The following is a 14943-nucleotide window of genomic DNA, read 5'->3' on the forward strand; positions in this document are numbered from 1 at the left end:
TGTGAACTACTTTAGAAACAGACTTGAGTTAACATGGTGTGCTATTCAATATAGTGCACTACTTTAGACCAGAGCCTTATGGCACCCTATTCCCTATATAGTGCACTACTTTAGACCAGAGCCCTATGGCACCCTATTCCCTATATATAGTGCACTACTTTAGACCAGAGCCTTATGTCACCCTATTCCCTATATAGTGCACTACTTCTGGTCAGAAGTGGTGAACTATAAAGGGAATATGGTGCTATTTGTAATATAGCTTAATATGAGCTGTGTGGTCTAAGCAAGTGCGGTCTAAGCGACGTGTGGTCTAAGCGATATAACTGCAATATATAAAGGCCTCTTTAGACATTTTGTTGTTAGCATGAATACTGTGTATAGGCGTATTTAATTTCCAGAGTGGAAAATCTAAATCTAAATATTATTACCATTATGAGATGAGAAGATAGTTTTTCATTCACATTTTGTTTTACGTGGGCATTGACATTTAATTAAAGTAAATCAAACGATGTCCTCTATATATTTTTGTTTTAATTTACACAGTAGAGTTTAAAACCAAATTCTAAAATAAAATATTATTGTAATGACAGTTGTATGTGAACAATAATGAACAAGAAACATTTTGGCACGATGTACGTACCTTTCTGTCGTCTCTGGAACGTTGCTTGGTCATGGGCTCATAACACAAGTCTACACACACACACACACACACACACACACACACACACACACACACACACACACACACACACACACAAAACACACACACACACACACACACACACACACACACACACACACACACACACACACACACACACACACACACACACACACACACACACACACACACACACACACAGAACACACACACAGAACACACACACAGACACACACACACACACACACACACACACACACACACACACACAGACACATGATTTAGTCATAAACACACGTTTCCATTTAACTCAGGAAACTAGAACACAATCATGATCATATCTAAATGGAAAAAATGAAGCTTGATGTACACAAGTTCAGGGTATATAGTATTGTTAGTATTCGATGTCACTGTGTTGTTGGCGTAAGAAAATAATGACACCCTGATGAACTTTGCAGCTTTATTTACAGATACTATCTGTCAGATTAGGTTCGCAAACAAAACACAAAGGTTATTCTGCCTAATTCTATTGCAGCAGTTAGAAGGCAGTAAGATAGCTATACTTGTAAAAAAACGTTATTCTTATCGTTCAGCTACGACACTGTTGTATTTATAGCGCTGTTACAACTGTAAATTAAACTGTACGCGTTTCGTTGTGAAGGTTAGAATGTATAGACACTTGCTTTAAATAAAAACTGGCTGTACATTTTTGTCAAGATCCATGTAAAGAAATGTGAGATGATACAGCCTTAGAGCAGTGGTATTCAAAGGCAGAGTCGCGGGGGAAGAGCAGTTATGTCGCTAATATTTATTAAAAAATTACGTGTTTTTTGGGGGGGGGGGGGGGGGGGGGAATAGTACAGCTTATTTTATGGGACAAAATAATACAAACGTTTTTGAGAAAGTTAATATAATTTATTTTAAATTGTATTGAGTAAATGTTTTCATTTGTTAATTTTCATTTTGATAAGAGGTGAAAATGCAATGAATTGAAGGTTATTTGTTGATGTAAAAACCTAAATTGACCGATGTTAATGTTGTGTCATTAGGGAATAATGGTGATTTATAATGAGGGATACCTGGACGTTATCGGACCTCTGAAATGAAAACAGTTGTCCTTCTCCCCCGGGGACAATAACATGTTTACCTGGGCCTCCCAGAGTACATGGAGAAAACAAAACATGTAACCCTCCCCATCCAGAATGATCATTCAAACTAAATAACAGAGAATATGAAACCCCTTGTTAGTAGGCTACCATTGATGCAGTCGTGATTTCCATCAAATCAACCCCTGGTTGAGAACCACTGCTGTATTCAGACCATATTGCTGTTATCCGCTAGAAGATGGCATTTAGTCATTTGAGCGTTGAGGCCCGTCCACACCAAAGCCGATAACTATCACGATAGTTCACGATAAATTACACAGAACTATAAAACGTTGGCGAACATCCACACTAGAGGAAAGTTTATCTTTCTACAGTAGCCTGCACCTGTCAATCAACTGATCAACACATCCTACATACTCATGTTAAAAGGTGGTAATTGCATCCTACTGCACGCTGTATACTCATGTTAAAAGGTGGTAACTGCATCCTACTGCACGCTGTATACTCATGTTAAAAGGTGGTAACTGAATCCTACTGCACGCTGTATACTCATGTTAAAAATGGCAGTAACTGAATCCTACTGCACGCTGTATACTCATGTTAAAAGGTGGTAACTGAGCCCATATAGTGCTGGTTCATTGTCATAGTGACAACTGTAAATACTACTTCAATGTAGGTTAACATGTAGTCTAATGCTAAATAGAATATAGAAACTCGTATTTAAATTAAATGTAGAAAATAAACAACAAACGCTGTTTGACTTGCGCATTTTTTACATCATGTTATTGCTTGCCTCGTTGCTTCATTTTTAAAAATGTATTTAACCTTTATTTAACTAGGCAATTCAATTAAGAACAGACGGCCTACAGTTGCTCAAGTGGTTTGTAAGTGATTTCCATTTTTGTAATGGATGTCAATTCGTTTGGATATTATTTTTCACTGTGCTCATCCCTGTCTGTCATGTGCAACCGTTTAATAATCAGTCCAACTATGTTAATTTTCCCTGTCTGTCATGTGCAACCGTTTAATAATCAGTCCAACTATGTTAATTTTCCCTGTCTGTCATGTGCAACCGTTTAATAATCAGTCCAACTATGTTAATTTCCCCTGTCTGTCATGTGCAACCGTTTAATAATCAGTCCAACTATGTTAATTTCCCCTGTCTGTCATGTGCAACCGTTTAATAAATCAGTCCAACTATGTTAATTTCCCCTGTCTGTCATGTGCAACCGTTTAATAATCAGTCCAACTATGTTAATTTCCCCTGTCTGTCATGTGCAACCGTTTAATAATCAGTCCAACTATGTTAATTTCCCCTGTCTGTCATGTGCAACCGTTTAATAAATCAGTCCAACTATGTTAATTTCCCCTGTCTGTCATGTGCAACCGTTTAATAATCAGTCCAACTATGTTAATTTCCCCTGTCTGTCATGTGCAACCGTTTAATAATCAGTCCAACTATGTTAATTTCCCCTGTCTGTCATGTGCAACCGTTTAATAATCAGTCCAACTATGTTAATTTCCCCTGTCTGTCATGTGCAACCGTTTAATAATCAGTCCAACTATGTTAATTTCCCCTGTCTGTCATGTGAAACCGTTTAATAATCAGTCCAACTATGCACTCAATTCAAATGTACATTTCAATTCAAGTTAAGAGGCTTTATTGACATGGGAAACATATATGTTTACATTGCCAAAGCAAGTGAAATAGATAATACATAATTAACTCTCTCTTCCCAAACAGTTCAATTTGGCCTAGGCCTATTTTACATTCAGCAATTAGCAAGAGCAAGCATGCTTCTCTCAACGAAAAGCCTATGAGGTCCTAGTATTAAAATGTATACAACATTAATGTCCTATAGTTTTTGTAGACTATAGTTTTTCCTTGGATTTCACGACAAGAGGAATAGCGGAGAGGCTTGCGTCCGTAGCCTATTGTGCACGGGAAAGTTGTGTAGCCGAAGATGCTAAATATTAGCTAGATATTAGGCCACTCATTGGCTAAATATCAAATATTTACCTGTCAAAGTGCATGAAAAAAAGTGAACGGATGATGAAATCTGTTAACTGGCATGCATAGGATTGATATTAGCGCTCTGATTACAGTTAAGAACAAGACAATAACCGCTTAAAAGTCCCGTTTTGAATGGTTCATGCCGAAATAACTCCATCAAATCAAATTGTATAGATCACATGCGCCGAATACAACTGATGTAGACTTTACCGTAAAATGCTTGTTTACCAGCCTTTCCCAACACACGAGGAATAGCATCAAATCCACATGGACTGTTGTCCGCTCCGTAGCAACTCCTCCAACACCCGATTTAATCGATTTAATCGATTTACTAGTTTCCGCATTAAGGAACCATCTCCGTTCGATTCCAGAATTCCATTGAACTTTTCTAGACTCCTGAACAGTATATTTGACCTCTCAAATACGTACTTCGGCCTAAACATCAGCGCCACAGGTAACTTCCACAAAGCCGTGAACGATCTGCGAGACAAGGCAAGAAGGGCATTCTATGCCATCAAAAGGAACATAAATTTCGACATACCAATTAAGATCTGGCTAAAAAATACTTGAATCAGTCATAGAGCCCATTGCCCTTTATGGTTGTGAGGTCTGGGGTCCGCTCACCAACCAAGAACTTACAAAATGGGAAAAACACCAAATTGAGACTCTGCATGCAGAATTCTGCAAAAATATCCTCAGTGTACAATGTAAAACACCAAATAATGCATGCAGAGTAGAATTAGGTCAATACCCTCTAATTATCAAAATCCAGAAAAGAGCCATTAAATTCTACAACCACCTAAAAGGAAGCGATTCCCAAACCTTCCATAACAAAGCCATCACCTACAGAGAGATGAACCTGGAGAAGAGTCCCCTAAGCAAGCTGGTCCTAGGGCTCTGTTCACAGACACAAACACACCCCACAGAGCCCCAGGACAACAACACAATTAGACCCAACCAAATCACGAGAAAGCACATTGGAAAGAATTAACAAAAAAACGAAGAGCAAACTAGAATGCTATTTGGCCCTAAACAGAGAGTACACAGTGGTAGAATACCTGACCACTTTGACTGAACAAAATTATGGAAATCCTTGACTATGTACAAACTCAGTGAGCATAGCCTTGCTATGTAGAAAGGCCGCCGTAGGCAAACCAGTGTGCACACTGCCCACAAAATGAGGTGGAAACTGAGCTGCACTTCCTAACCTCCTGCCAAATGTATTACCATATTAGAGACACATATTTCCATCAGATTACACAGATCCACAAAGAATTTGAAAAAAATCACATTTTGATAAACTCCATATCTACTGGGTGAAATACCACAGTGTGCCATCACAGCAGCAAGATGTGTGACCTGTTGCCACAAGAAAAGGGCAACTAGTGAAGAACAAACACCATTGTAAATACAAACCATATTTATTTGTATATATTTTCTCTTTTGTACTTTAACTATTTGTACATCATTACAACCCTGTATATATACATAATATGACATTTGTAATGTCTTTATTCTTTTGGAACTTCTATGAGTGTAATGTTTACTGTTCTTTTTAAAAAGTTTATTTCACTTTTGTTTATTGTCTATGTCACTTGCTTTGGCAATGTTAACATGTGTTTCCTATGCCAATAAAGCCCGTTAAATTAAATTGAGGTGAGAGAGACTGAGAGAGAGAGAGAGAAGAGAGAGAGAGAGAGAGAGAGAGAGAGAGAGAGAGAGAGAGAGAGAGAGAGAGAGAGAGAGAGAGAGAGAGAGAGAGAGAGAAGAGAGAGAGAGAGAGAGAGAGAGAGAGAGAGAGAGAGAGAGAGAGAGAGAGAGAGAGACGAGGGTTCTACACTGAAGTTACGCTAGAATACATAAATTAAAAAATACAGACATTTAATCGATGCCTAGGGCATCCGTCCACAAGTAGTGATGTTTCCATAGATATTATGTGATGTGATGTGATGTGATGTCATCTGTAGCGATGTTTCCATAGATATTATGTGATGTGATGTGATGTCACCTGCAGTGATGTTTCCGTAGATGGGATTCTCCTGCTGCTGATCCTCCTCTTCCTCCTCTTCCTCCTCCAATCTACTAAGACTGGAGACACAGCCAGGACCACATAAATCAGATACATCACATACATCAATATACATCAATATACATTACATACATCAATATACATAAATATACATGAATATACAATAATATACAGCAATATACAGCAATATACATCAATTTACATCACATACATCAATATACATAAAAATACAGCAATATACATAAAAATACAGCAATATACAGCAATATACATCACATACATCAATATACATCAATATACATCACATACACCAATATACATCAAAATACAGCAATATACAGCAATATACATCATTATACATAACATACATCAATATACATCAATATACATCACATACATCAATATACATCAAAATACAGCAATATACAGCAATATACATCAATTTACATCACATACATCAATATACATAAAAATACAGCAATATACAGCAATATACATCACATACATCAATATACATCAATATACATCACATACATCAATATACATCACATACATCAATATACATTAATATACATCAATATACATCAATATACACCACAAAAAAAGCTGGCATTGGTCTTTTCCTGCTAGCTGTGACTCTGCTACTTCATTGGGGAAAAATGTACTTCCTATGGCAGTAAAATGTGGTTGTCCCACCTAGCTATCTGAAGACAAATGCACTAACTGTAAGTCTCTCTGGATAAGAAAGACTAAGTGAAGTGACTCCAATTTACAAATCACATTCGAAAAGTATTCAGACCCCTTGACTTTTTCCACATTTTGTTACGTTGCTTTTTCCCCTCATCAATCTACACATGTTATAACCCAAAATGACAAAGCAAAAACAGGTTTTTATTTTTTGGCTGGGCCACTCAAGAACATTCAGACTTGTCCCGAAGCCACTCCTGCGTCTTGGCTGTGTGCTCAGGGTCGTTGTCCTGTTGGAAGGTGAACCTTCGTCCCAGTCTGAGGTCCTGAGTGCTCTGGAGCAGGTTTTCATCAAGGATCTCTCTGTACTTTGCTCTGTTCATCTTTCCCTTGATCCTGACTAGTCTCTCAGTCCCTGCCGCTCAAAAACATCCCCACAGCATGATGCTGCCACCATCATGCTTCACCGTAGGGATGGTGCCAGGTTTCCTCCAGAAATGACGCTTGACATTCAGGCTAAATTGTTCAATCTTGGTTTCATCAGACCAGAGAATCTTGTTTCTCATGGCCTGAGAGTCTTTAGGTGCATTTTGGCAAACTCCAAGCGGGCTGTTATGTGGCCTGATTGGTGGAGTGCTGCAGAGATGGTTGTCCTTCTGGAAGGTTCTCCCATCTCCACAGAGGAACTCTGAACCTCTGTCAGAGTGACCATCTGGTTCTTGGTGACCTCCCTGATCAAGGACCTTCTCCCCCTATTGCTCAGTTTGGCCAGCCGGCCAGCCGTCCAGCTCTAGGAAGAGTCTTGGTGGTTCCAAACTTCTTCCATTTAAGAATGATGGAGACACTGTGTTCTTGGGGATCTTCAATGCTGTCAAATTTTTTTGGTACCCTTCTCCAGATCTGTGCCTTGATGCAATCCTGTCTCGGTGCTCTACAGACAATTCCTTCGGCCTCATGGTTTGGTTTTTGCTCTGACATGCTCTGTCAACTGTGGGACCTTTATATGGACAGGTGTGTGCCTTTCCAAATCATGTCCAATCCATTGAATTTACCACAGGTGGACTCCAATCAAGTTGTAGAAACAAGTTAAGGATGATCAATGGAAACAGGATGCACCTGAGCTCAATTTCGAGTTGCATAGCAAAGGGTCTGAATGGTTATGTAAATCAGTTTATTTTAAATTTTTAATGAATTTGAAAAAAACTGATAAAAACCTGTTTTTGCTTTGTAATTATTGGGGTATTGTGTGTAGATTGATGAGGGGTAAAACAAATTATTGAATCCATTTTTGAATAAGGCTGTAACGTAACAAAATGTGGAAAATAGTCAAGGGGTCTGAATACTTTCCGATACTGTACATTTGAGATGAGTGATTTATGTTAGATCACTGACTAGACGCACGCACGCACGCACACACGCACACACACGCACGCACACACACACACACACACACACACATTTTAGAAAAGACATAAGACACACACACAACGGTAGATGAAATACGTTACTGGAGTATGATAATAAACCCCTACCTCTCTCTTGGATAATGCTGTTGGTAGAGAAACTCCTCTTTGTCTGTCAAAACAAAATGGTGGACAATCACTTTTCTGTGAGTCGATGAGACTGACAAAGTTGAGTTAAGCAATGCTGATTAACAAAATAGCCTACAGAATGACAGATGCCATTTATGTTGCTGCAAGAGACGTAAGAGAGGTAAAAAATGCAAGAGAGGTAAGAGAGGTAAGAGAGGTGAGAGACGTGAGAGAGGTGAGAGAGGTGAGAGAGGTGAGAGAGGTGAGAGAGGTGAGAGAGGTGAGAGAGGTGAGAGAGATGAGAGAGGTGAGAGAGGTAAGAGAGGTGAGAGAGGTGAGAGAGGTAAGAGAGGTGAGAGAGGTGAGAGAGGTGAGAGAGGTGAGAGAGGTGAGAGAGGTAAGAGAGGTGAGAGAGGTGAGAGAGGTGAGAGAGGTGAGAGAGGTAAGAGAGGTGAGAGAGGTAAGAGAGGTGAGAGACGTGAGAGAGGTGAGAGAGGTAAGAGACGTGAGAGAGATGAGAGAGGTGAGAGAGGTGAGAGAGGTAAGAGAGGTGAGAGAGGTAAGAGAGGTGAGAGACGTGAGAGAGGTGAGAGAGGTGAGAGACGTGAGAGAGGTAAGAGAGGTGAGAGAGGTGAGAGAGGTAAGAGAGGTAAGAGAGGTGAGAGAGGTGAGAGAGGTGAGAGACGTGAGAGAGGTAAGAGAGGTGAGAGAGGTGAGAGAGGTGAGAGAGGTGAGAGAGGTGAGAGAGGTGAGAGAGGTGAGAGAGGTGAGAGAGGTGAGAGAGGTGAGAGAGGTAAGAGAGGTGAGAGAGGTGAGAGAGGTGAGAGAGGTGAGAGAGGTAAGAGAGGTGAGAGACGTGAGAGAGGTGAGAGAGGTGTGTCTGTGCTCTGTGCTCGTGTCTGTGTCTGTGTCTGTGTCTGTGTCTGTGTCTGTGTCTGTGCTCTGTGCTCGTGTCTGTGTCTGTGCTCGTGTCTGTGTCTGTGTCTGTGTCTGTGTCTGTGTCTGTGCTCTGTGCTCATGTCTGTTTCTGTGCTCGTGTCTGTGTCTGTGTCTGTGTCAGTGTCAGTGTCTGTCTGTGTCAGTGTCAGTGTCAGTGTCAGTGTCAGTGTCAGTGTCAGTGTCAGTGTCAGTGTCTGTGCTCTGTGTCTGTGCTCTGTGCTCGTGTCTGTGTCTGTGCTCTGTGCTCTGTGCTCTGTGCTCTGTGCTCGTGTCTGTGTCTGTGTCTGTGTCTGTGTCTGTGTCTGTGTCTGTGTCTGTGTCTGTGTCTGTGTCTGTGTCTGTGTCTGTGTCTGTGTCTGTGTCTGTGTCTGTGTCAGTGTCAGTGTCAGTGTCAGTGTCAGTGTCAGTGTCTGTGCTCGTGTCTGTGTCTGTGTCCGTGTCCGTGTCAGTGTCAGTGTCAGTGTCTGTGTCTGTGTCTGTGTCTGTGTCTGTGTCAGTGTCAGTGTCAGTGTCAGTGTCAGTGTCTGTGTCTGTGTCAGTGTCAGTGTCAGTGTCTGTGTCTGTGTCTGTGTCTGTGTCTGTGTCTGTGTCTGTGTCAGTGTCAGTGTCAGTGTCTGTGTCTGTGTCTGTGTCTGTGTCAGTGTCAGTGTCAGTGTCTGTGTCAGTGTCAGTGTCTGTGTCTGTGCTCTGTGCTCTGTGCTCGTGTCTGTGTCTGTGTCTGTGTCTGTGTCTGTGCTCTGTGCTCTGTGCTCTGTGCTCTGTGCTCGTGTCTGTGTCTGTGCTCGTGTCTGTGTCTGTGCTCGTGTCTGTGTCTGTGTCTGTGTCTGTGTCTGTGCTCTGTGCTCGTGTCTGTGTCTGTGCTCGTGTCTGTGCTCTGTGCTCTGTGCTCTGTGTCTGTGTCTGTGTCTGTGCTCGTGTCTGTGTCTGTGTCTGTGCTCTGTGCTCGTGTCTGTGTCTGTGCTCGTGTCTGTGCTCTGTGCTCTGTGTCTGTGTCTGTGTCTGTGCTCTGTGCTCGTGTCTGTGTCTGTGTCTGTGCCTGTGCCTGTGTCTGTGTCTGTGCTCTGTGCTCTGTGCTCGTGTCTGTGTCTGTGTCAGTGTCAGTGTCAGTGTCTGTGTCTGTGCTCTGTGCTCTGTGCTCTGTGCTCAGTGCTCGTGTCTGTGTCTGTGTCTGTGTCTGTGTCTGTGTCTGTGTCTGTGCTCTGTGCTCTGTGCTCGTGTCTGTGTCTGTGCTCGTGTCTGTGTCTGTGTCTGTGTCTGTGTCTGTGTCGTGTCTGTGTCTGTGTCTGTGTCTGTGTCTGTGTCAGTGTCAGTGTCAGTGTCTGTGTCAGTGTCAGTGTCAGTGTCAGTGCCTGTGCTCTGTGTCTGTGTCTGTGTCTGTGCTCGTGTCTGTGTCTGTGTCTGTGTCTGTGTCTGTGTCAGTGTCAGTGTCAGTGTCTGTGTCTGTGCTCTGTGCTCGTGTCTGTGTCTGTGTCTGTGTCTGTGTCTGTGCTCTGTGTCTGTGTCTGTGTCTGTGTCTGTGTCAGTGTCAGTGTCTGTGTCTGTGCTCTGTGCTCTGTGCTCTGTGCTCGTGTCTGTGTCTGTGTCTGTGCTCTGTGCTCTGTGTCTGTGCTCGTGTCTGTGTCTGTGTCTGTGTCTGTGTCTGTGCTCTGTGCTCTGTGCTCTGTGCTCTGTGCTCGTGTCTGTGTCTGTGTCTGTGTCTGTGTCTGTGTCTGTGTCTGTGCTCTGTGCTCGTGTCTGTGTCTGTGCTCGTGTCTGTGCTCTGTGCTCTGTGCTCTGTGTCTGTGTCTGTGCTCTGTGCTCGTGTCTGTGTCTGTGTCTGTGCCTGTGCCTGTGCCTGTGTCTGTGTCTGTGTCTGTGTCTGTGTCTGTGCTCTGTGCTCGTGTCTGTGTCTGTGTCTGTGTCAGTGTCAGTGTCTGTGTCTGTGTCTGTGTCTGTGCTCTGTGCTCGTGTCTGTGTCTGTGTCAGTGTCAGTGTCTGTGTCAGTGTCTGTGTCTGTGTCTGTGTCAGTGTCAGTGCTCTGTGTCTGTGCTCTGTGCTCGTGTCTGTGTCCGTGTCAGTACTCTGTGTCAGTGATCTGTGTCAGTGCTCTGAGTCTGTGTCAGTGCTCTGTGTCTGTGTCAGTGCTCTGTGTCAGTGCTCTGTGTCTGTGTCCGTGTCAGTGATCTGTGTCAGTGCTCTGTGTCAGTGCTCTGTGTCTGTGTCAGTGCTCTGTGTCAGTGCTCTGTGTCTGTGTCAGTGCTCTGTGTCAGCATCAGTGTCAGTGCTCTGTGTCTGTGTCAGTGCTCTGTGTGTGTTGTGCCTGGTGTCTGATGTTATTGTTTGTGTGGACGTACACAATACACATTCAGGTCCATCATTATCATTACATTATTATTATTACAATATTATTATTACATTATTATTATTACATTATTATTATTACATTATTATTATTATTATTATTACATTATTATTATTATTACATTATTATTATTATTACATTATTATTATTATTATTACATTATTATTATTATTACATTATTATTATTATTATTATTATTACATTATTATTATTATTACATTATTATTATTATTACATTATTATTATTATTACATTATTATTATTATTACATTATTATTATCATTACATTATTATCATTACATTATTATTATTACATTATTATTATTACATTATTATTATTACATTATTATTATTATTACATTATTATTATTATTACATTATTATTATCATTACATTATTATCATTACATTATTATTATTACATTATTATTATTACATTATAATTATTATTACATTATTATTATTATTATTATTATTACATTATTATCATTACATTATTATTATTATTACATTATTATTATTATCATTACACAACATAAAGATGAGCAAAAAATACTCAGAATATAAATAATACTATATTGAGCCATATTCTATGCAAACAAAAAGGGAAAATATGTTATTTTATACTAACACAATTGCTCGGAGAGAGAGATTTTATTCAACAAGTAATAATTTACCTGCTTTGTGTCTGTTGTTCCTGTGTCTCAGAAAGCAGAGGGTGAGATTGAGACACACAGAGATGAAGAGAAGCAGACAGATTAAAGTCAGAGGTGCTATGTACCAGGTACAGCCTATAAAACAAAAAACAGAGAGAACAAGTTAGTTATGGGTCAGAGATGGATCCACCCGGTCTGGACAAAGTCAGTCTGGACAAAGTCAGTCTGGACAAATAGAGGGTTTATTGTTTTAAACATGTGTCTCATTCTGCTGTTTACCTTTTTCACAGGTTAACATTTTAAAACTCTAGATGAATGTTCTGCTCGTGTAATACACTTTGTGTGATTCCAGCATTATGGACATTGCATTTAAAAAACTTTTATGTCTCACAGAATGGACAAACAAAAATGGAATTTAAACTTTTGATGTGTGTCTATAGTAACTATTAGGGGGGAGTGTACAGACCCCAAAATTGGCATAACCTACTAAACACCAGTCTCACGTCAACAGTGAAGAGGCGACTCCAGGATGCTGACCTTCTAGGCAAAAAAAACGTGCTTTTCTTTCAAAAACAAGGACATTTCTAAGTGACCCTTAACTTTTGAACGGTAGTGTGAATGAACCTTTACCTGTTGAATTGTGACGAAATATACACGTCCTCCAGTTTCAACTGTTCTGCCTGCGGCTATGGAACCCTGACCTGTTCACCGGACGTGCTACCTGTCCCAGACCTGCTGTTTTCAACTCTCTAGAGACCGCAGGAGCGGTAGAGATACTCTTCATGATCGGCTATGAAAAGCCAACTGACATTTACTCCTGAGGTGCTGACCTGTTGCACCCTCGACAACCACTGTGATTATTATTATTTGACCCTGCTGGTCATTTATGAACATTTGAACATCTTGGCCATGTTCTGTTATAATCTCCACCCGGCACAGCCAGAAGAGGACTGGCCACTCCTCAGAGCCTGGTTCCTCTCTAGGTTTCTTCCTAGGTTTTGGCCTTTCTAGGGAGTTTTTCCTAGCCACCGTGCTTCTACACCTGCATTGATTGCTGTTTGGATGTTTTAGGCTGGGTTTCTGTACAGCACTTTGTGACATCAGCTGCTGTAACAAGGGCTTTATAATTTTTTACAATTTAATTTAATTTTCCATGACAATCTTAACATCTTTTTCAACAATTGCTTCAGTGAAAGTCTGAGGAATAGACCCCAGAACAAGCACACATAACGTGGTGAATAAACAGACTTCTGAAGCTAAGATACGATACATTACTATCCGTCACATCCACAGAACGTGGTGATACGATACATTATTATCCATCACATCCACAGAACGTGGTGATACGATACATTACTATCCGTCACATCCACAGAACGTGGTGATACGATACATTACTATCCATCACATCCACAGAACGTGGTGATACGATACATTACTATCCATCACATCCACAGAACGTGGTGATACGATACATTACTATCCATCACATCCACAGAACGTGGTGATACGATACATTACTATCCATCACATCCACAGAACGTGGTGATACGATACATTACCCTCCGTCACATCCACAGAACGTGGTGATACGATACATTACCCTCCGTCACATCCACAGAACGTGGTGATACGATACATTATTTTCCGTCACATCCACAGAACGTCTTCTGAAGCTAAGATACGATAAATGATATATGATGATACAACAGTTATGTATGTTACATATATCAGAAAGCTGAAAAACCATGCTGACAGTGAAAAGAGAGGAACCAATTTTAGACCCTATAAAACCTTGATGATAGTTCGCTTTACAGAGAAAGTTTTTCAAGATGATCCCATGTCAGGTGCATGTTGTACAAAAAAACGTTTCCTAAAATACGTGACGGATGTTACATTTCATATTCGTAGTTAAACCCTGGGGGACAGCTGTGAGCGGAGAAACAAGCTCTGTGAGCGGAGAAACAAGCTCTGTGAGCGGAGAAACAAGCTCTGTGAGCGGAGAAACAAGCTCCGTGAGCGGAGAAACAAGCTCCGTGAGCGGAGAAACAAGCTCTGTGAGCGGAGAAACAAGCTCTGTGAGCGGAGAAACAAGCTCCGTGAGCGGAGAAACAAGCTCTGTGAACCCTTTCTGAAAGACATGAAATATGTTTGTCTGAAAAGCCTTTTCAGAGACTTGACATCTTCCTCTGTAAAGGTCACAATTCATACAATTTCCTACTTAAACTTTTCAAACAAAGTCTAAACTCCAACATATAGATCTTAAGGATAATTATGAACATGGTTTCATTTGGAAATTACTTTATTTAAAAAAAGTTAAACGTTGGTCTTACCTGACATCATTAGAATAATTATGGAGTTATAGAGTAAATAATAGTCTCTCTCTCTCTCTGTCTCTTTCTGTATATCTCTCTTTCCTTCTCCCTCTCTCTTTCTCTCTCTCTCTCTATATATTTCTCTCTCTCCTCTCTCTCGCTCTCCTTCTATCTCTCTCTCTCTCTCTCTCTCTCTCCTTCTCTCTCTCTCTCTCTCTCTCTCTCTCTCTCCTTCTCTCTCTCTCTCTTCTCTCTCTCTAACTGTATATATCTCTTTCTCTCTCTGTGTCTCTGTCTGTGGTGTTTCACAACACAGTCTATATTTAACATCTTCTGTTATTTTTACCTTCTCTCTCTCTCTCTCTCTCTCTCTCTCTCTCTCTCTTTTCTCTCGTAGGTATGTTTTTCGGTTGCAAACAGGAAATGTTGTGACCTCATTTGTCATTTTAGGTTAGACTAGACTTTAGAAAAGTCTTCTTTAGTTACTGTAATAAACTTTAGTACATTTATCAGTTTTACATTTTTTAAACATATTGTGGCCGTTTTCTGAAGGACTTAAACCCTAATTTTGGTTTTCATTCTATTTAATTGTATTCTAAGAATTTACATTTTCTATGGCATTGCACAGACTATGATTTTCTTGGTAATTTATGCATAGTTTATG

General features: G+C 40.6%; 1 protein-coding gene across 1 annotated transcript in view; it reads right to left on the reverse strand.

The window, feature by feature from the left end:
• LOC139551628 (uncharacterized) overlaps positions 1–14585 on the reverse strand; it is a 17233-nt gene extending 2648 nt beyond the window's left edge. Inside the window, exons 1-5 of the mRNA XM_071362896.1 lie at positions 14298–14585; positions 11986–12099; positions 8030–8072; positions 5790–5869; positions 641–690 (exon numbers count right to left, since the gene is read on the reverse strand). Coding sequence (XP_071218997.1) covers positions 641–690; positions 5790–5869; positions 8030–8072; positions 11986–12099; positions 14298–14307 — 297 coding nt within the window. The 5' untranslated portion in view covers positions 14308–14585. The remainder of the gene's footprint in view (positions 1–640; positions 691–5789; positions 5870–8029; positions 8073–11985; positions 12100–14297) is intronic.
• Positions 14586–14943: the final 358 nt, after the last annotated feature.

This window comes from Salvelinus alpinus, chromosome 24, assembly GCF_045679555.1.
Source record: "Salvelinus alpinus chromosome 24, SLU_Salpinus.1, whole genome shotgun sequence".
Taxonomy (NCBI): Eukaryota; Metazoa; Chordata; class Actinopteri; order Salmoniformes; family Salmonidae; genus Salvelinus; species Salvelinus alpinus.